This window comes from Lepisosteus platostomus, chromosome 9 (genome assembly GCF_059453375.1).
Source record: "Lepisosteus platostomus isolate fLepPlt1 chromosome 9, fLepPlt1.hap1, whole genome shotgun sequence".
Classification (NCBI taxonomy): domain Eukaryota; kingdom Metazoa; phylum Chordata; class Actinopteri; order Semionotiformes; family Lepisosteidae; genus Lepisosteus; species Lepisosteus platostomus.
The window spans coordinates 28,455,637-28,476,746 of record NC_142619.1 but is presented as its reverse complement, the minus strand read 5'-3'; the positions used below and the strand labels follow the sequence as shown (position 1 = coordinate 28,476,746).

Sequence of the window (21,110 nt, the reverse complement as noted above, 5' to 3'; positions counted from 1 at the left end):
TTGATCATAATTTTTAGGGTTTAGGGTCTTCTGTAACTAGTCTCTGTGAAACTATACCATGGGCAGTTAGGTCACGATAAATTCTTTAGGTGAAATGTACAAAAGCCGTCTTCAAAATACAAAGAGTTTCGCTCTGTCATGTTTAAAACAGTAAGCCCTGACCCCACGCTTCTCTCCCTGTCTGTGTGTCTCATGGAAAGCAAGCTGGGGTATGCGAAAAGATGAATTCGTAATGCAAGAAATTGTATATGGCTAATAAAGTGATCCTATAAAAAACAGCCCTGAAAGGGGTCCGTTTATGAACATACGAACAAATGTGAAAATGTTGGCCGTAGATGTCCACGATTACCGTGCACCACCTTGTGGAAAAATTACTTAAACTCGTTACTTCTTTGAAGATGTATTTTTAGAATCGATCCTACAATCGCTGGACACAAGATTGTACGACACTCTTCACTACACACCGCTGTGCATAATTATAGATTATTATAAATTTGCCTGTAAAGTCTTGACACCAATATTCCATAACAATTCGATCAATATTTTAATCCACTGCGCTCATGTATTATGAAACATTAAAATAACCGAACCTTTTTTTAAGAATCGTCATCTATTGTACCCCAGAAAGGAACTGTACCACACGATAGTGTTTATACGACTGTGTGGAATTTTACTGTTAGGTCTGCTGGAGAATTCGTGAGCCCATTACATACAGTATACAATAATATCTGTCCCTGTGCATTGTGGTATTATTGCTTTAGTAAAACTGATTTAAAAATGGTCCTTATTTTGTATATTTGATTATGTGGGTCGTGTGCTCTTATCACATCATTTTATTATCATGTTATTCATATTTTATCGTTCACGTGTACATTTTTGCATGTACATGTTGGATTAAGGGCGCCAACTAAATTAATAATTATAACTGTGCATTTTAGATAATTGTCCAGAATTTCACACTATGACCTTGATTTGCCTAAAGAGAATATTTAGCGAGCCGGTATCGACATCTCCTAAATTGCATAATTGAAAATAGTTTGTGGAGTTCTGTTATCGTAACCAAGTTAAAAAGCAGCAACTTGTTACGCTTCGTCAAAAAAAAAGAGCCGAAGTCTTTACACCCTCCTCCTTTCTTCTGTGTTTGGCCGACCGTCGGATGTGACGCGCAGTGTTTTCCTGTTAGCAGTTTTATTCTGGTTCAAGCCAGTCGGAGGAGGAGGTAAGAGTGGAAAATGGCCGACGGTGTGGATCACATCGACATCTACGCGGATGTTGGCGAGGAGTTTAATCAGGTGAGCATGCATTATTGTTATCCTCTCGGTGCGTAATGCAGAATTGCAATTTCGTGTGGAAGACCGTAAAAAGGACAGCCGTGTTTGGGTTTGTTTAATGCACCTTTATAGAAAGGATTTCTATTTTTGTTCAGAGAAAGACCTCGAGGGAGTGTTTTTTTTTTTAGATTAAAGGGTTATATAAGCGAAGGGCCCAGCACCCTAGATTTTCTGTGCCCTTAACGAGCCGGGGGAGGCGAGCCCAGTCTTTCGGCGCTGCGCCCCGCCGGAGTTTCCCGGAGGAGCAGAGAGAACGAGCGGCGGCGGCGGGCGGCGCGGCGCGTGGGAGCGCTTCCATTGTTTGTGTCGCGGGCTGAGGCCTTGCTCGTGAGCCGCGCGGGGACGTGCACGTCCTCGGGGAGCAAATGTCCGGGCTTAGAAATACCCCCCCTCCCGCCTCGCCGGAGTCTGATCACCCTTCCTTTAAAGTCATTAAGTATTCACAGGGCTAGAATTAAAACGGTGCGTGTAGCTGACCTTTTGTTTTTGTTTGCATGCTTTGAAGCTGTAAGCGATCCCAGTGTAATATGACCCCACAGACGTAACGTGATGTTGACGAAATTTAAAATATAGCACTCTTGCGACGTAAACACCACGTGCACCGTTTTTTTTAATTGCGAAAATTTTTGGCGCCGCTGAAATTTTCGTGCTCCCTTTTGTTTAGTTCTGAGGGTGATGTTTTCAGCGTGTAATACTTTCATGGACATATTAAGATGTGCTCAAAATTATTTTGGCGTTTCTTCGGTTGTTCGCACGTTTCGGAATGCATGATACTCAATTTGCATGTTCAACATTTCTTAAGTATTTTTGTGCAAAGTATAAAGTAGACCCAAATCTTATTTTTGCTGAGACACATTTTCGTCTTAACTTTCATTAAGCGTTTGCAGCGATCGCACTGAGAATCTTGTTGCATAGATTTGTTCTGTGAGCTGTAAATTAAATTGGGGTCTATTTCTTAAATACTTGGAACGGAGTTGGGGGGGAAACGTTTTCTGTCTGCTAAGAGCTCGTTTGAAGCGTCTCATTACAGCCTTTAACTTGGAATCGTGACTTTCCTTACTGGCTTGGCGTGCTTTTCAAAATGCTATTGTTCTCGGTACCAGAAAATCAAGGTAGTTTTTGTACGGGTTTCAATTGCAGACCTGCTGTCGTTGAAGTCATCTTAAAACTTCTCACAGTTAGTGGTTTAGGTTATGTAGGCTTCAGTCCAGGCCGTTTCTGAAAAGAGCTTTCATGCACACTGTCCAGGAGTGATCGGTCTCAAAGGACTGTGTACTGTGGGGATTTCTGATTGCGTCCCGCGCCCTCAGATTTAACATCTAAGGTTTGTGTTTGTTCGTTGTGAGATCCCAATTGCGCCGGGAGCTGAATCCCCGAAGTTACTGTACGAAGAGTTCCGAGAGTGTATAATTTCAGCCGGGCGCATCTGGGTGAATAATTGTGCTTGGAAAAGACATTTTTAAAATGTGCGGTACGTCGTGATGGTTTGCGCGCCTGCGGCTTGAAAGCGATTGAAGTGCGTTCCCACCTCGGTGGCGGTGATTTAGGTCTCGGAGTGCAGAGCTCATTCTTAGCAGTGTGTTGCGTTTTGGTACTGCAGTACTTCCGTGAGTTATCGAGTTGTGCTGCCTCGAATTGTATTGGGGTGTGGCGGATGGAGAGTATTCGTTCTTTTGGGGGGTGGGGTGGACTGACGGATACACTTACGCAGTGTCCAGTACTCATCAGATTATCACAAGTCAAAACTTTGTTCAGGGTGCTTTATAGTTAAGCGTTTATTGCATTCCGCCGCGATTGGAATTAGTTCGGGCAGCGGGGTTAGTTTCCCTCTGTCCGTCCATCTTCAGAAAGGTGGTGAGAGCTGTGGCAGACTGGACTCTTGGAAGCGAAGGTCACAAGGTGGAGACCGAGCTCTGGGGGGTTTGCAGGTCTATAGTAGGGTGTACACGTATGGGCGACTTCGTCGCCGAGCTCCGGGGGGGGGGGGGAGATGCAACCTCCACATTGTAAACAACCCCTCCCACCCCCTAGAATCGAACCCAAGGCTGATCAGAGAATAAATTGTCCTTTCACTTGTTTATTCGTTCCTTCCTTGGGGGGTGGTACTCCTTCCTTAGTCTTTGTGCAGAGTTTGGCCTCACCTGCACTGAGCTTTGTAAACACTGCCCTCTCAGCCCTGTTGGGAAGCTGGAGAGCTTCTGTATATTCACAGCTCAGCCCTCCTGGTTATGGCAGATATTCGGGGCTGGTGATCCGAACAGGGAAGCAGAATGTTACAGCGGGCTGGACCTGGGGGTCATGAGTGAGGCGGGTGTTTTCAGGCAGGGCTCTTTGACAGGGTTCATGTCGTTACCACACTATAGAAACTCATGCCTTCTAAACATCTTACTTTTGCAGCTAACAATATTCTGGGGGACTAGGACTCGACGCTGCTGGTCCTTAGTAAAATCCGATGAAGGCTCAGCATTTGCGTTGGCATATTCACACTCGAGATGACAGGTGGCCTGGCGCGGTAATCCTAAGGCTGGACATCCGGCCTGATTTTCAGCAAACTGCTTTTTTGGAAGGGGTGTATCGCATGAAGACAGAAATACTGTAGGTCAGAATAACGTGCCGAGAAAGGACACACCATGTCCACAGGGGACATTTGCTATCCTTCCAGTGGTCTTTATTGGTACTGCATTTCATATAAGACAGTGACTGCTTCAAACTGGACGTGCGTACTTTGGTAGGCCTCAGTTCACTCTGGTTTACTGTCAGTATTTCAGAAATCTGAAAAGTCACTTGTGAAGAGGCCTGTTCAAACGTTTGGTGTCGAACGTGGGTTCTTTTAGACATGCCCTGCCCAGTGCTGAATAAGTGATGTATTGCAGGTTAAATGTCTTTAGTTCCAGGTTCTGTGTTACATTAGTGCACACAGGGCACACAAGCTTCAGAGCGTTTTTGTAAGCATTCATAAAGCATTTTCTAATGGAGCGGAATTATCTGCACTGTCGTGTGGTTGTTTCAGAAATATACAGATCAGGCTTATGATAATTTGTGGCTGCCCTCTTAAGTGAAGTAAAATAAGCGGTTTCCTATCCGACTCGATCAGCAGACAGATTTGATGGAACTGCGCAATGACGTGTTCAGACTGTGAACTTCAGACAAGTACTGTGAGATGTCAGGACAGGGGAAACCCTGGTGTGCTTGGTGGCTTTGAAGATCTTGGGTTACTGCAGGCTGCAGGGAGGAAGCACTTGCCTGAAGTTTAACAGGAAAATCAGAACTGGATTGTCAACGTTTCTAAACCTTTATGAAAGTGTGTGTTGTTGCGGGTGAATTGGTACCTGTTATGACCCTTCCCACTGATGACTGCAAGCTGTTTGCTTCTTGTATTTCTATCTTAACTTATCCTATTTTTGTTACTAGTTCTCTCTACTACTGATTTATTCGGCTGATGCTTTTATCCATTGTAACTTACACGTACACTCATTTAAACAGCTTTGTATTGAGGCCAAGTACTGTGCTCAAGGGTACAATAGCAGTGTGTCACCTGGGATTCGAACCCGCAACCTTCCTGTTATGAGTCCAGAATCCTGACCACCCCTGGACCCTACTTCCCCAGTTCATTCTTCTACTCTTTAAAGACCTGCTGTTCTCCGAACATGTTTAAAAGAGATTAAAACTGTCTTGTGAGCAAAAACAGATTTATTCTATGTGCAGTGTTAAGTAAAATATTGTATCCAAAACCTGTATATTGCCGACATGTGTTTTATTGCCATTTGGAGGAATTGCTTGCTCTTCATGCACTGTGATACTCGGTAGTGACTTTGTTGCATCAGTAGTAAATCACTTTCATTAGCAAAACCTACTGAAAGACACGTCGGGTGAAAACGAAGAGAGAAAAATGCAGCAACTTACGGCACTTTCATTTGTGTGCTGTTTTTTCATTTTTCAAGATTATACCAGGGAAGCACGCTGTTGTTTGCAATATGGGGTTTTCAGTGTCAGCTGTTCCTAGCCTGTCAGGAGAATACAGTGATCAGTGATGGGCCATGGTCTAGATCTAGGAAGAGCACAGGTGACTGCAAGGTGCTGTATTGAGCCCTGGGATCCCCACAAGTTGGCAGCCTGCTGCAAAACATGCACCGTTTGTCCAGCTTCCCGATGACTGACGGCACCTTCCACAGCAGGCGATTCGTCAGATGTCTGAATGTACCTTTGTCATGCCGCCGGAATATTTATCAGTTTATATTGTGAATTAAGGGAACTGCTTTATGATGCTCACATAGATCAGTTTCACCACAAAAAGGTGAATCTAGAATATTTCCTAGATTCACAGCCTTCAGAAAATCTTATTAAATTTGTGGCTGCAGACAAATGTCGGACCCGCCCAAAACCATGTTGCTGGGTGCCAGATGTGTCGTTGAGGTGAGCCCAGTTCTTTACAGGAGACCCCGGTGTCTGTTTTTAACTTTTGTGTGTGTGTGTGGGGGGGTGACACACAAGGGCTTGCTAATGGTTGAGACTCTCCCCAAGTATTCAGAGGCCCTAGTATTGTTGCTTCTGGCAAGGAGTCAAATAGTGCCTCATTTATGACTGTTGTAGTTGTGCTCTGCAGCTTTACATAGGCAGTGGGAGGTTACAAGGATTTAAGCAGAAGCCGCAAATTGGCAGGACTGCAATTAAACAGCCTCAATATCTTGATAACTGTGGCCAGTTCTACGGACTGTTAAAATTGGTGTCGGCTATTCCACTTGTAGTACTACACATAGAATGAGCATCTGCTTGGCGAGTCAGGAAAAACACAATCTGTAGCCATGGTAACTAAAGCAAGAAGAAAAGTTAACACTGTTTAAAGTCAGTCGACTTGATTGTCAGAGCAACTTTTTAGGTTAGGTTTTCAGGTTAATTTGTGGTGAGCTAAAAATAAAATACAAGAAAGAAAAATAACACACCTTATATACAAAATACAATACGATGTTACATTACAGTGAAAATAGAATCCACGAATTTACCAGTTAATTCAATAATTTTATAACTGTGAGCATGGATAGCTTCAGGATAGCTGCAGAACTGCTTGGTTCTGGATTTGAAGTTCCTGAGGAACGAAGCTCAAACATGAGATATGGTTTACAGCTTTCGAGTTGAATCCCTCCAGAATTTTGCAACATTTAAAAATATCCTGAATGCTCGGAAAAGTTTTGTAAGTTCTTGATAAAGGTGACGGATTACCAGGAGGATTTCTGTAACTCTCGTGGAGAGCAAGTTGGGGTGTGCGAAAAGACGAAGTCCTAATAGAGAAATTGTATATGGCCAAGAAAGTGATCTTATCTTATTTAAATGAGATAAGGCCATTAGGCCCATATAGCCTGTTTGGTAGGTAATTGATCCAAAGAGTTGAGAGGCCTGCGCAATGGAGACAGGTTGCAAGGTCTGCCCCTGCTAATCGTCACGGGTTGTGAAATGGAAACGTGCAGAAACCTTAATCCTTTGAAGCACTAGATCCTTGTCCTTTCACAGCTGCCTTGTAATTCCCAAAAATGAACCTTTTTAATCTCAAGCGGCGAAGACTTCAAGGCGACCAGATATAGGTATTCAAAGGCTTTGACAAAGTCAGCACAGAGCACTTCTTCAAAGAGAACAGCAAAAGATGAACTGAAGACACAAGAGGAGGACATGTGGAAGTGCATTTAAAACCAAGACATGGGGGCACTTACGCAAAAGGTCGTGGGAGTGGGGAACAATATCGAGTCCTGTGGTTAAAGCTGTTATTCTGGCATTTTTCAAGAAACATCTAAAACCGGAAAACTGCTAACTACCAAAATGGGCCGTTTTGGAACCTGCCATATTTTTGAGAGTGAGGGGTCGTCCGCAGCATATTTCTACAGTTAAGTCTAGGATTAGCAGTATGTTAAAGGATCTGCGGTATAGAATGGTTTCAGTCTCTATTGGTAAGCTTTTCCACTTGCTTTAAATCCTGACCAGAAGGTGACCCTACTTACCCTGGAGTACAGTCATAGATTACCAAGTCAGTAGGGCCTCCAAAACACAGTAAAACCTTGTGCGTTCTGTGTGCTTTTTAAAATAGCAGTGTTTTTTCATTAAAAAAAATAAGACAGTAGGGAGATCAATGCATTACAGTTATAGAACAAAATCAGATTATATTTGAGACAGTGTAAAAAAAAAAGCTGATTTCTTGGGCTCATCTGTTGCTCTGTTTTCATGCAATTTCTCTGTCCCTCCTCCTGCCATCTTCTCAGCTCCTAGAGGTCAGAGACTAACCTGGTTGTCTCATGCTTCCTGGTTTTATAGGTCACCCAATCGGGTGTCCGCTTCCAATTGGTCAGCTGACTGCGGACAGCTGGTCAAAGCCCCATTGCTCTCTGGGAAATTCTTTTGTGTCTCCACCTGCCTTCTTTTTACAGAACCTAAATTAAAACACTAAAGAGTATAAGAACATAAAATAAAAACGCTAACCTAAAATTGTAGGCTACAAAACCTAAAATGGAGAAATGTAAACCACACATGCAATTTTGTTAATATGAATTGAATCCCAAAAGACAATATTGACTGTGATTTTTATACTCGTGATAATTAGGAAGATGACAACACTTTTAATATGTAATATTAAAAAGGGTTAGTCTTACGAGCATTGAGTTGTAATGCCATCATGTTTGTGTAATAAAACCTTATCTGGTTCTACCTGTACACTTTATAAGCAAATAGAATAATTGAACTCGCAAGTTTGGTCTGACCAAAGTCAAAATTCTCCTTAGCATTTTAATATTCTGTGGAAACTTCTCAGTTTTTTGTGATTTGAAGCTTCCGTTTGGGAGGTTTTGTTAAGTTGGAGGCGTGAGGACCTAGACTCCTAGTGTAAATGTGACTGATGAGCAGGGAGTGAATAAACAGGGCTGTGCGTCCTGTGACACTCGGATCCAGTGTTTCTCCCACACTGAGCCTTCAAGTAGTAACGGTGGTGCTGTGCAATTTCTGAAATCTAATTTATTCTCTATATACAGTAAAACCTTTATTTAATAAACTAATAGGGGTGAAGGGGTGTCTGTTTTTGATGATTGCTAAATTATAAAGTGTATGTTACAGCCACTGGACTACAGTATAGGAAATGATACGCATTCAGATTGCAACAATACTGCACATAATTGTTTAATGAGTGAAACGGTGAATTAGCAGTGACAAGTGCTGTAGTGTATCATACTGAAGGTTCGGTATGCTGTTGCTGCCAAGAGTGTGAACAGACTGGGAAACTGGATGTGAGTACATAGTTACTCCAACGTCACAAGTTTGTAATGAATCCATTACATAAATACATATGTGTATTTATTACACGGTGTGCCCATAAGCATTACATTTTTACTTTTAAATTATTGCAGTGCTGTAATGAATATTTCTATATTTAGTTTGACCTGCTTTTTCTTATATCACTGCACATTTGTTTGTGGTTCTTTGCTGAAGCCTTTATATCAGTCAACAACAACATCTTTACCAAATTTCTTCACATTTACTCATCTGCATGTGGCGAATGTAATAAGTCACAATCACTAGAATCATCTACTGGTCATGGTTCAATACTATTGAGTCATAGAAAATATCGGTACTGGACATATATTTAACGGGCACTTTCTGTTAATTTTAGCAGATGTGCAGTATTTTGGGAGTCTGGATAGAGATCAGGAATGTTGGAGCCTTTCCTTGAAACAGAGGTTTTACTGGACAGGTTTTGTGGCGTGTCTGAGGTGTTGTCTAGCCCCAGCGCACACACGACCGGGGATGTGCTCAGAGCCTTTTCACATGGGAGAGCCTCACGTGGTGCAGATTCAGGTTTTCATGTTTGATGGACATTAAAAAAGGGCCGTGTCTCTGCGCAGCCGAACGAGCGCCTGGGGTTTTTAAGGTCATCTGTTCCTGGCAGGATAACGCGATTTTGCGCCTTTTGAGGCGAAGTAGGGTCAAACAGTGAAGCAAGTTTAATTTCAAATCTTAAATTGTACAGTTCTCGGGTCGGTGGAGGGAGGTGTGCCGAAAAAGCTTTATTTATCCATGTGGGCCGGGAAAAAGTTGGCGGTCTTGGGTCTGGAGAACAAACCCGGATTATGGAGCGGCGAATGCTGCCTTGACCAGTGTTTCATGCTTTGTCTCCTCGTTGTTGTTTTTTTTCCCCGTGCCACAGGAAGCGGAGTATAACGTCCACGAACAGATAGACCTGTACGACGACGTCATCTCGCCATCTGCCAATAATGGGGACGCCCCAGAGGACCGCGACTACCTGGACAACCTGCCCCCGGCCGTGGGCGACGACGGGGGCAAGGGCCCCCCCGCCAACGTCGTCTACACCTACACCGGCAAGAGGATCGCCCTGTACATCGGCAACCTGACATGGGTGCGCGTCGCTCCCCGTCCGCGCTGTCTCTCGCAGCGTGGGCCCCTGGGGTCTTTACCAGCCGCGTAGCAGTAGGGCGCCGCCCCACTGGGCCCGACGCAGCGGGGTGATAAAAATAGGCAGGTCCACACGTGCAGGGCTGCGAGATGCTTTATTCACAGTGCAAGGGACAAAGAAAACGCCACAAACCGAAGATAGACCAAACAAAACCCTTAGCTCTTCCAGAGCTACCGACTGAAGGTCTTGATAAAGTTACTGTCGCAGCCGGCCAGCTTAGACGCTCCCTGGCTTCATAATAATCCATTCATTCTTTCTTCCACGATTTCTTCTCAAGCCTGGTCTCACTTTTGTGATGCTTTACAAACAGGCACTTTCAAAGTTCTTCAAACTCCCAGTTCCTTTTGTCCTTAAGTCGGTTGCGTCTGTCTCCCGTCCCTCTGGTGAGTGCGCACTGCAGAGGCCCCGATCTGTGCTGCCACCCAGCAGATTGACAGACCTCCTGCTTTTCACACTGTCACCTGGCCAACTGGTGACGTGACCGAGAGCAGAAGCAGCTCGTTTCTCCAGCGGTTTCTTGGCAACACGGTCCACTGGGGGTTGTGCTCTCTAACAGTATTTTTTAAAAATGTGTACATTTTTTTTTGTTCGTGTAGAGAGTCCTTGTTATACAACAGCAGCCAAAGCGCCGATGCGAATTTATCAAGTTTTGTCTTTCTGTCGTGTCAGTGGACAACAGATGAGGACTTGACTGACGCCATTCGCTCAGTTGGGATAAATGACGTGTTGGAGATCAAGTTCTTCGAAAACAGAGCCAACGGCCAGTCGAAGGGGTAAGGTTATTCTCTGAGCGCACTTCAGTCTTGCACAGTCAGGAACTTGGTCAACAAGCTCCCGTTTTTATCTAGTGCTGTGTGATGGAGGCAGTCTTTGTTTCTGGTGCACGTTCAGCGTATACGTATGAGACGGGCCGCACTCTGTAAGACTGTTCAGTTTTTCAAGTCGGGCGAAAGAGAAAAAAAAAGACAGGAGAGCAAGAGCTCCGTGTTTCACCATGATTGTTCCCAGCCAGGATTCTTGGGTTTCCAGAGCGACCTAAAATGTGTCTTGACTTTAAGGTTAAGAGTTTAGGAACGGGAGCTCGCAGCTTGAGTTTTGCCAGTGCAGTGTTTCTGACGACTTGTCCTGCCTCTTCAGGTTCGCCCTGGTCTGTGTGGGATCGGAGGCCTCGTCCAGGAAGCTGATGGACCTGCTGTCGAAAAGGGAACTCCACGGGCAGAACCCCATCGTTACTCCCTGTAACAAACAGTCACTGAGTCAGTTTGAAATGCAATCCAGGAAAAGTATGTCGATAGCAGGCAGGACTTGCGCATTCAACAAAACTGCAGTAATGCTAGAAAGAAACTGTGTCTTTGATACCAGTTTTCCATCCGTGCTACTGTACATCTCATAGTCCAGGCTTCCAAAAAGTAGCCGTTTATCCGTTTCAAAGCTGCAAAATGAGTTTGTTGAAATGTTCCTGCTCTTAATTCGAATGTATGTTGAGAGGTGAATTGGCAGTAATTGTTTTTAGCTGTAATGTGAAATCATGCTTAAAATTTGTCGCACTGTATGGTATCGCTTAGGGTGCAACCAACCCATTTAGAGGTGTATCCATGTGCGGAACGGTTAAAAATCCTTTATACGCATGTACCCGCAGTGAAAAATTAGTCCTTCGTGTTGGTTTTCGTGGCTTTTCTGCATGGACTGCAGATAATTCGGCACAGTGTGGTTTTAGGGAGTTCGGGGACGGCGTTGACTCTGCAAGACTTCGAATTTAATTTCGGTTTCCTTTCCAGCTACGCAGTCGGGACAGATGTCTGGCGAAGGCAAGGCCGGCCCGCCCGGAGCCTCCTCACGAGCAGCGTTTGCCATGGGTGGCCGAGGGAGGGGTCGCTTCCCTGGCCCCCCGGGGCCCGGGGGAGACCGCTTTCCTGGGCCTGTGGGACCTGGAGGCCCACCTCCTCCTTTCCCAGGTAACCAGGGGCACCGGACACACACGCAGAGAGGACGTGTGCGGGGTAGCGTTTCGTGAGAGAGCCGCCCCCCCCCCCCACAGCTCCACCAGGAGAGAGCTTTACCCACAAGTCCATTAACGTCTCCCACCCTGCTTTGGTGGGGCCACCCTCTATGGGGGTGTGAGGGTGGTCCAGCCAGCTGGCCCATCTTTTTTTTTCCCCCCACCGTTTTTTTTTTTTGGTTTTTGGTTTTGCCTTGGCTCCTCTGTGTGTTCCTGCCAGAGAAGGCGCCAGTTGTGATTATGGTTTTTCTTCCACTAGGATCTGGGCTGAGACCACCCCAACTCATTTCCCATAGGCACCAGGACAGCCATCTGATGGAAATGAGTTTCAATTGCTTCCAGCCTGGGCGGGATGCGAACTGGCGACCCAGAGGTGAAACGCCTCATCTCCTATTGATAGTGTTCTGTTAAGAGTCAACCCCCCTCGCTTTGCGGAGTCAAGAACTGACTCCCGTCTTTACGCTGTCTTGGAGGGGTGGTGATTTGTGCTGGGTGAGAGTGGTAGGTCAGTGGGCTAGACAGGTGCACAGTGGAGCTCTTTCAAATGGGGGAAGAAAAGATGATTTTCTTCAGCCAGCAGCTCATACATGTGATGGACCTGCTGGTCCGCACTGATGTTGGCAGGATATTAAAAGAGGCTGTAACTATTTCCTGTGTCTCTGCTGTGGTAAGGATGTCGAGAAGTGGCCTCCTAATGTATTGTTCTCTTTCTGCGATTCCGTGTCGCTTTGCCGTTTCTTGAGTTGGAGTGTCGTGCTAAGGCCATTTTGTCCTCAGCCGTCTGCGCACACTAGACCACGACACGCATGACTGAAATCTGTGCATGTTCACTACAGTTTTGAGAGGATCATTGATGCCCCTTCCTTTCCAAAGCCCAGATTCTGCTTAAGATGATGAGCAAGCTAAATTAGCCCTGTTTTATGTGCCTTCGGCTGCAGCTTATTAGCAGAAAATATAGAGAAAACTATCAAATGGAGTTGCATTCCCTTGCCGTTTGGTTTATGGCTGCTCGGGCAAAGATAATCCCTGTTCCTTTTCTCGTTCCACTGTCACGAACGCAGTGAGGTGGAAATCTCTCATGTAGAGGCTTTCTTTTTTTGAGGAGGCACCAGTTGCGGGAGTGGTATTAATGTAGAATGTCTTATCGTCACTTTTTGGCTCCTGGGGTGTTTTCACCCAGCTCGTGTACCGGTGGACTTGACGTGTTCATTGGATAGGTGCTGCATGAGGTTCTGTTCTGAAAAGGCCGCCACAACCTTGTTCTGCTTTAATAATCCTTGGAAAGATGGTTGAAAGCCCTACATTGACCAGTGCTTCCTGGTCCTGGAGGAACACGGTCCCTTCTGGAGCACTGCTTGTACTTCGGCCGGATTCTTAGTCCCAGTCTGATTGAATCCAGTTCTTTTTTTGGTGTGTATTGATAAACTTCCTTACAGCTCATAATAGGTCCAGTGGGATTTGTCTTTGGGATCAACCCTGTACCGATTTCTGGCTTTTAGAATTGTCCTTTTTCAGGTTTGATGTCTGAATTGTAACCAATTTCAACCACGAAATCTCACTGCGGAAGTAACCGATACAGCATCATTCTGTTTGTCAATTAGTAAGGGCTGTTCAGTCAGAAATATGGGAAAAACAATCTGAGGTGTGCCAAACCTGTTGGAAACCGTACCCTTGAAGTCAGGTGTTTTTGATGAAGAACCAAGTTAAAAGTGTAAACAAGGAAGGAGATGAATTAAGTCATCAATTAGCACAGGCTATTTAGTGGTCAACTGGAATATCTACGGTGTTCCCCTAGGACCGGAATTAGGAACCACCGTCTACAACGCTGAACTGCAAACAATGTCAACTTGACTCTTCTTTTGCTAACTGCGGCTCCCAGTCCTTGGTCTGATGCCAGTAAGGGTGGTGTCTGATCAGTACTTGTATGTCAAAAGTGTAGTAAGGCTGTAAAGGGGCCTCATCTTCCATCATTGGCACATTTTCACTGTGAGTTGTTGCTCATCTCCTTCAAGTTAACTCAGCCGACGGGTAACTTGTACCACCACACTGTACCAGCGATATGACAGCATTTAGTCGAGACTCGCTAGTGTGATGGACCCTTCATAGTCATTGCAGCGTCTCTGACCTTTTGCCTTGGTAACAGTGGAGAGTAGGAATGAATGAAGAAGTTAAGGTGCTGCTTGGTGGGTGACATCGGTGATGTACAGAAGTCTTGCTCAGAAAGCGACCTTTGGTGCATGTGCACAAGAACCTGTGGAAATAGAAGACAGGGTGAGATACCGTGCCTGTTTATTGTGCAAAATAAGACCCTGCTGCTCCATGTGAATCTTGTGGGCACGTCAGTGTGAATTGGGACTATATACATAGCAGTGGTGATGGTACTAGAACCCCAGCACATGAAATAAATATGTGGGTCGTTTGTTTCTGCGTTTGACAGTAGATCCTATAATGCAAGACAGTGAGAACTACATGTACTGTAGCATGTGGGAATCGGAGCCCACAGAACTGGAAGATTTGCCTTGATATGGGGTGGCAGGCTGGATCGTGTGGAAATGGAGCTTGATGCTCATCAAGTGGAGGACACCTGCAGTGTGCCTCCTCAAGGGGCTGTGTTTTGGTCAGATTACATGATGATTGGTTGAAAAGTAATACTGAGGTTAAGTGAGTATAGCTCACTGTGGGGAAATTGCACAAAACGTTGCTTCTCAGGCTCTTGAAAATGGAGAATTACACATCAGGAGAGGAGCAAAAGGGCAATTGTGCTAACACTGGACCAGATGTCTGCATGAAGGTGAAACTTTTTACAAGTTTTTACGAGCCTAAATGCATTCAGGTTTTATCCTCTTGCTTTCCTTCATATGTCCTATTGCTCTACAGTGCTGTTAAATGCTTCTCCATTGTCTTGACTTGAAGGTGTGGTGCACCTGCCTCTGGGTCTGTTGGTCTATTGAGAGCGAAGTGAAATAAATGGAGTGTCTTGATAAGATGTGTTAATGGAACTCCAAGTTGCAGCCTCATGGAGGCAACTTAAGTTTTGCCCTATTGGTTTGTTCTGGGTGTGTTTTATTTTAAAAGAGCTTTGGACTCCTTTTTTGGGGTTTCTTTGCCATCATAAACCTGTTTTGGACTCCTCTTAACCCAGCCCTGATACTGGCATAGTTTATAAGCCAAATGAGTGACCCAGTTTTGGTACTTTTATTATTTATTTAATATATTTATTTAAAGATGAATAAAGGTCAGCAGATTACTGATTTGTCTAAGCCCATACCTACATTTAGAGCGGTCAGGTATGTAGTCATTGTAAAACTTAATCCATTTGATAAGCAACAGATATTGTCCTGTTCCTGAAATTTGTGGGCAATTAGACTTCCAAACAGTGGAAGGCTACCACAATTGTAAGGATTTTTTTTCTTCCCACTTTTGAAACTGCTGGTTTGAAGACTGGGCAGCTGAGCAACTTCATACCAAGCAGGTAAATGGGGACAGAGAAAACTGCATCAGGTCTGACCTGCATGTTCAAAAACCTTTTCAAAGTCTTATGAACAGCTTTACTGATGATGATTTTAAACTTGACTGGACTTGGCCATCAGCTAACGCCTTTTCAAATTGGCACTTGAAAGGTTGCTGCAATACTTTATCAATATGCCGTTAACCATTTTGAGAAATGTAACGTGTCCCACAAACTGCTCATAAGCTGTTGGATGTGTTCATTCCTGAACATGGGTGTAATTCATGAACAACAAAATCAGTTTTTAATAAGGGCCATCAGTTCTTGGTAAAATACAAATGCAAACAGCTCCTCTTGAAGTAGTTTTGCCATTAACTTCAGGCTTGGTAGGTATAATTCTAGTGACAACACGGGTAACCTAACAAAATGGTGCTCCTGCATAAACCACTGTTATCACATGACTGACCTTGTTTCAGGAAGTGTTACTGTGGCAACCATGGTTGCCTTGAACCTCGGTGGCCTCATCACATTAAATGATAAATTTTATGAATCTTCATTATGACTTTTGTTTCCTTGACGTTTCACACCACTCGTATGGCCAGAGTCTTATCTAATGCTTTCTAGTGCTCGTTATGAAAAGGTGCTCTGCAAACTGTGCAATGATGAAAGCAATTTGCTTTGAAAAGTGTCGTGTGCTTATCAACTAAAGTACTCCCAAGGTCACTGTTTGGTATGAAGTCTTGGGGTTAAATGTTTTTCCAGCTCATAAACACTATTATATGAGAAAGAAAATACACCTTTATTTATTTCTGGATCTTTCAACTTATTTGTTTAACAATTGCAATTAACACAATGAAAATTGGTTCCAGTGTCTGCTGTCATAAAATATGCTCTTCATTTCAATGCATAATTTTAGTGTATTTTTTAAAACGTTTTTTAAAAATGTGCTAAAGCATACAAAATGCAAACACCCCTCGGAAGCAATTTGCCTAACCCTGTAAAAATTGCCCTTTACTTGTTCATTATAGTGGAAAGGGTCTAGTATTTGATTAAACAAACTTTGTAGATTTTGTCAGTTAAATCTGAAGTCTGTTAAAGAGAGGTGCTACATGAGTTTGTCCCTTTCATGCAGTTGACAACCCTGCTTTGACAAGCTAATCTTTTACATGAAAGGGATATAACTGTGACCTCTGATGATTGAATTTACTAGAATGTTTTATTATGATAGTTTCATGTGAATATGTCATCCATCAAAAGCAGTACTGTGTTCAGGATCTTTGATTTCCACATCACCTGTTTGTAGCCTGATCTTGTCGTATTGTGGAAGGTAAGCGTGGTTGGGGCTGGTCATTGCCGAGTTGGGAGTCCTCCAAAGGAAAGTCCGGCTGCTGGTGGACCAGCAGGAGGCGCTCTGCTCTTAAAACCAGCTTTTCCAAACCAGTGCCCCTCTGGCAACGGGGGGTCACTGTGCACCTGCCTTTGTTTGAGACGTTAACCCCAGTTAATCGTGGCTCAGTTCCATGTTTGGATGATACAATCCGGCCTCTCTACATTTTCTCCTCATTTTGGGATGCAAAGTTCTGTACAAATGCAAGAATATTTTTATAGCTTTTTGTCTCTTCCCCCCCACTCCTTGGACTCTGGCTTTCAAAATGGCATGACCACACCCTGTTCGTACGACTGAACTCCTGGTGTGTGGATATTTAACTTACAGACATCGCATGAAGATGCTGAATTTTTTTGGGGGAAAAAATATATAGTCTGGGTGACTAGATGGTCTAGGTCTCTGCAGATGAATTTTGACCAAAACTCTGATTTCCTTTGCTCTCTGGATAATGGATATGGCAGCTGAACTGTTTCATCCGCTTGGACTGTTTTATCCCCCCTGGCTGACTACATCCTATATACTGATGGCTTGTCAACTTGTCTATTCCTATTTTGAATTTAAATTCAGAACAGGGGGTGGTGGTTTATTTTTTTTTCCCATCCCCTGCAGAATGCACATTTTTCTGGGAAGCAATTTGTGTTAAAAATTTGAAGAAGCACCTGAGAAAAGCTCTTTCTTCCTGTTGTTTTTCCTTCCATTCCTTTGCATTCTTTGGGTTTATTATTCTTAACGCCGAGTTCTGTTTGCTCTCTCTTCAGAGCACAGTTAGTCGAAGGACAGTTGGGAGTCTTCCTGACTACAGGTTTCCTTTTGGGTGCCCTATGGGAACTGTCTGGCCAGCATGGTCAGCAAAAAGAGTTTTTTTTTCTTTGTCCACAAAATTTCAAAGCACTTTCCAAGAGTTGGAGCTGAGGGCAGGATTTTATTCGGTTGAACTTCTGCGGCTGGTGTTTCTGGCAGCTGTGTAGTCACATTTTTTGTTTTGTTTCCCCCCCCCCCCCCTTCTCTCTTCCAGGAGGCTTGCAAGGAGGACCACCACGCCCGCCGCCTGGCCCCCCCGGCCCCCCTGGCCCTCCGGGGCCTCCCCCCCCCGGGCAGGCTCTGCCCCCTCCGCTCTCGGGGCCTCCCAACCGGGGTGACCGCCCGCCGCCGCCCCCCGTCATGTTCCCCGGCCAGCCCTTCGGCCAGCCCCCCATGGGCCCCCTCCCGCCCGGCCCGCCCCCGCCAGTCCCGGGCTACGGGCCCCCGCCCGGGCCTCCGCCCCCGCAGCAGGGCCCACCCCCGCCTCCAGGGCCCTTCCCTCCCCGCCCCCCGGGACCGATCGGGCCCCCCATCACCCTGGCCCCCCCGCCGCACCTGCCCGGGCCCCCTCCTGGAGCGCCCCCGCCAGCCCCCCACGTGAACCCCGCGTTCTTCCCTCCTCCCGGGAACAGCAGCATGCCCTCGTCCGACAGCCGCGGCCCTCCTCCTTCAGACCCCTACGGCCGCCCGCCTCCGTACGACAGAGGGGACTATGGTCCTGCTGGCAGGTAACTTGGGACGCTGTTCTTTGGCTTCTGTCTTTGAAAGATGTACCTGCACACCACTGGCAGCAGGAACAGCAGCTAAAACCACTGCCTCTGCCTCTTCAGTTTCTCCTTTCCACCCCTGTGCTGTCCTTTCTCTTGTCCTTCCGGAACCTGCTCTCCAGGCAGAGTGTTGTGATTGCAGGTCGTTTTACCTCCCTTCTCCATTTGTGTTCCTCGAAGTACTTGTTTGCCCTGTAACTGCCTTGTTTAATGGGCCCAATTTTTTTTTGTCCCAAAAAGCAACAGTTTAAACCGGAGGTTAAAAAGCTTGGCGTTTCTGGGGGAAATCTGAAACAGAGCAACTAATTAAAATTGCTTCCGGTGTTGTAACCTGAATAATTCTGCTAAATGTAAATTTGTACATGTGTTCTAAGCCGTATATCAGTTCGATATGTATATGCATGTACTAGTTTAGTTGAAAGATTTACTTCTGTGCATTTGTGGCACGTTGTCAGTTCAAGTTGCTGATTAGCTGTACCGTTATCAGTGAAGAGCTATTTAATCCTTGAAGCCTTTGTTTCTCAAAAAGTTTACTTGTTTCATAGCAGCTTAGATCCCACCGTTGACTGTAGCTGTATACTAGATTGAAAGCTGATGTCTTTCTCTAAGAGTTTAAAGGGGTTAAATGGGTGAAAGCTGGATTGTGAATTTAGAGAGACCGGCTCTAAATGAGTGTTCCAGGGTGCCGTCTCCAATACAACAGCCCAAGCAGTTGTTTTTAAAACTATTTTTCTACTGCAAATGGCAAGATCTCTATTATGTCTCTAAACTGTTGTGGCTTTTTAACTTCAAAGTTGAAGAGGCAAAGCCAAGACAGTGATGTTTCAGCTTTCACTGTAAAATAGTTCTCTGTAAGTTGCACATGGCAAAATGATCTCTTCAGTGTTTATTGTCCTAGTTTATTTCTCAAGCATCAGACATAAATTATTGTACCTAGTTGAATGGAGAAATATCTCGGTTAAACCAGAAAGTCTCTTGCCTTGTTGGGGGCAAACTGTCGTGGAATTTTTTTTTTTATTTCAGTGCATTGACTTTTCACTTTTCCTTCACATTTGATGTTTCTTAAACAATTATGTGCAGCACTCTTTTGAAGGTCACCATCTTGAGTTTGAGTGGTGTGAATTATTTGGAGATTCCTCTACTTCGTATCGTGTTTTTTCTAATGTAAGAAAAACCGCTTCTAGTAAAGTGCTGTACTGTTAACCTTTTAAGAGCCAGCATTTCATCATGGTTCTTCATAAGCCAGTTAAAAGGGTGTAGGTTATACTTGGCTTTCAGGTTACATAATTTTGGTCGTTTATGTTCCTCCTAAAACTGCAGGGTACATTTTGCTTTTGAAGATAGGGTAATTGCAGTGCTGTCGTAGGAATGGAGGTAGGTCATCCTTCATCACGCTCCTCTGAGAAATTCTCTCTGAAGATGAAGGACTTGAGGTGTTTAGTGATCAGAACATGAGAATGCGCACGCCCGGGAGATGTTATTGGATCTGTTCATCTGGTTTGATTTTGAATTGACTGGACTGTCTTATCCAGCCGGGATCTGTTTGGGCACAATTAGCAAGATTTTATTTTATTTTTATGTGGATGTTATTTTTCATGCATCTCTTATTGCAAAGCTAAGAAGCCAGAAAATTGTTGAAAGGCCTGGCCATGCAAAAACACATTAACCAGCTTCTGTGCGCCATGTGCTGTAAGCAGTGTGCTGTGTGCTGGTTTTAAAAAGCTAATATTTTCTTTTTGGTTTTGAGAATGCATTGAGATGTTTGTTTTTTTAATATTTATTTTCTAGAGTAGTCATTCTTAGTAACCCTGAATGTACCCTTCTGGCTAATTTCAGTAATCCGCGACCCTCGCTAATCTGCGGGTACGACCTAGGACCCCGAGACCCGTGGATAAACGAGGGGGTGGTCAATCTGAAAAATGGCGACCAGCACTTGCGCGATTCAAGTGATTCAGGGTTAGTAAATACTGGTGGCAAAGAACAGGAACATTCGTAAGCTGTGACATGGCTTTTCTGAGTGTATGCTGCTTTTTTTTTGTTGTTTTGCTTGTTTGAAAAAGTGAATAAACAGGATTTTTAAGTACAGTATTAAATGGTAGACGTGACCCATTTGTGCCTCGATGTTTTAAGTTTTCAAGGAGTTTGTGTCTTAACAGAATCTCCTGTCATTTCAACAAGTTCTCTCTCTCAATTCTTACCTTCTTGCTCTTGTTGCCTTGAATCTTTTTATCCTGAAGTGCTAGATCCCACCCCCCGAGCGGCAGCCTGTGCCGATTCTCACTGCCTTGTTTTCCTGCTCTTCCAGGGAAATGGACGCTGCCAGGACGCCCCTGAACGAGGCCGAGTTTGAAGAGATCATGAACCGAAACCGGGCGATCTCCAGCAGCGCCATCTCCAGGGCGGTGTCGGACGCCAGTGCAGGTCAGTCCCTCCCCGGAGTTTCTCAATGTAAAGGCCTGGGGGTCCCCAGGGTGAGTGCTCCAGGGGGGCGGTGGCGGCGGCGGCGGCTCCCGGAGACGTGACGGGCCTTCCGTGTCTTCCTGGGCGCTGGCAGGGTCGGAGAGGGGCTGTGCCGCTATCAGTCCGCGCTTGAGCCTGTAGCGTGTCGGCAGACGAATATCTTGGTTAGAGTGGGGGTTGGAGGAGCCAGTCTCCCTTGGAGATCGATCAGCCGTTTTGTGAGCTGTTCTGAAGCAGAATGCTCAGTCTTTTTAAAAGGACGACCGTGGGTAGTTTATCCATTTGTTCATTTGCAGAATAAACTGGAAAGCTGGAGCACTGTATTTTCTCCAAGGTGTATTGCTCAAATATCCCGTGGGCCAAAGCTGTAACTTTTCAAACACCGATATTGCCTAGGTCAGTGGTTCTCAAACTTTTTGGACCAAGTACCCACCGTAATCCAACCAAAGCATCCAAGTACCACCTAAAAGTCAC

The 21,110-nt window shown here is 45.0% G+C and overlaps 1 protein-coding gene across 7 annotated transcripts in view; it reads left to right on the top strand.

Annotated features, from left to right (window-relative positions):
- Nucleotides 1-1,136: 1,136 nt before the first annotated feature.
- The window catches only part of cpsf6 (cleavage and polyadenylation specific factor 6), a 31,182-nt gene continuing 11,208 nt past the window's right edge, over nt 1,137-21,110 (top strand). For 2 of the 7 annotated variants that reach the window (XM_088644590.1, XM_088644589.1), the window contains exons 1-9: nt 1,137-1,292; nt 9,508-9,717; nt 10,444-10,547; nt 10,912-11,057; nt 11,553-11,729; nt 12,033-12,146; nt 17,624-18,137; nt 20,013-20,132; nt 20,482-20,597. In XM_088644590.1, the coding sequence (XP_088500716.1) occupies nt 1,233-1,292; nt 9,508-9,717; nt 10,444-10,547; nt 10,912-11,057; nt 11,553-11,729; nt 12,033-12,146; nt 17,624-18,137; nt 20,013-20,132; nt 20,482-20,597 (1,561 nt within the window). In that variant the 5' untranslated portion in view covers nt 1,137-1,232. The remainder of the gene's footprint in view (nt 1,293-9,507; nt 9,718-10,443; nt 10,548-10,911; nt 11,058-11,552; nt 11,730-12,032; nt 12,147-17,623; nt 18,138-20,012; nt 20,133-20,481; nt 20,598-21,110) is intronic. The other 5 variants (XM_088644594.1, XM_088644593.1, XM_088644591.1 and 2 more) reach the window with 4 other exon arrangements.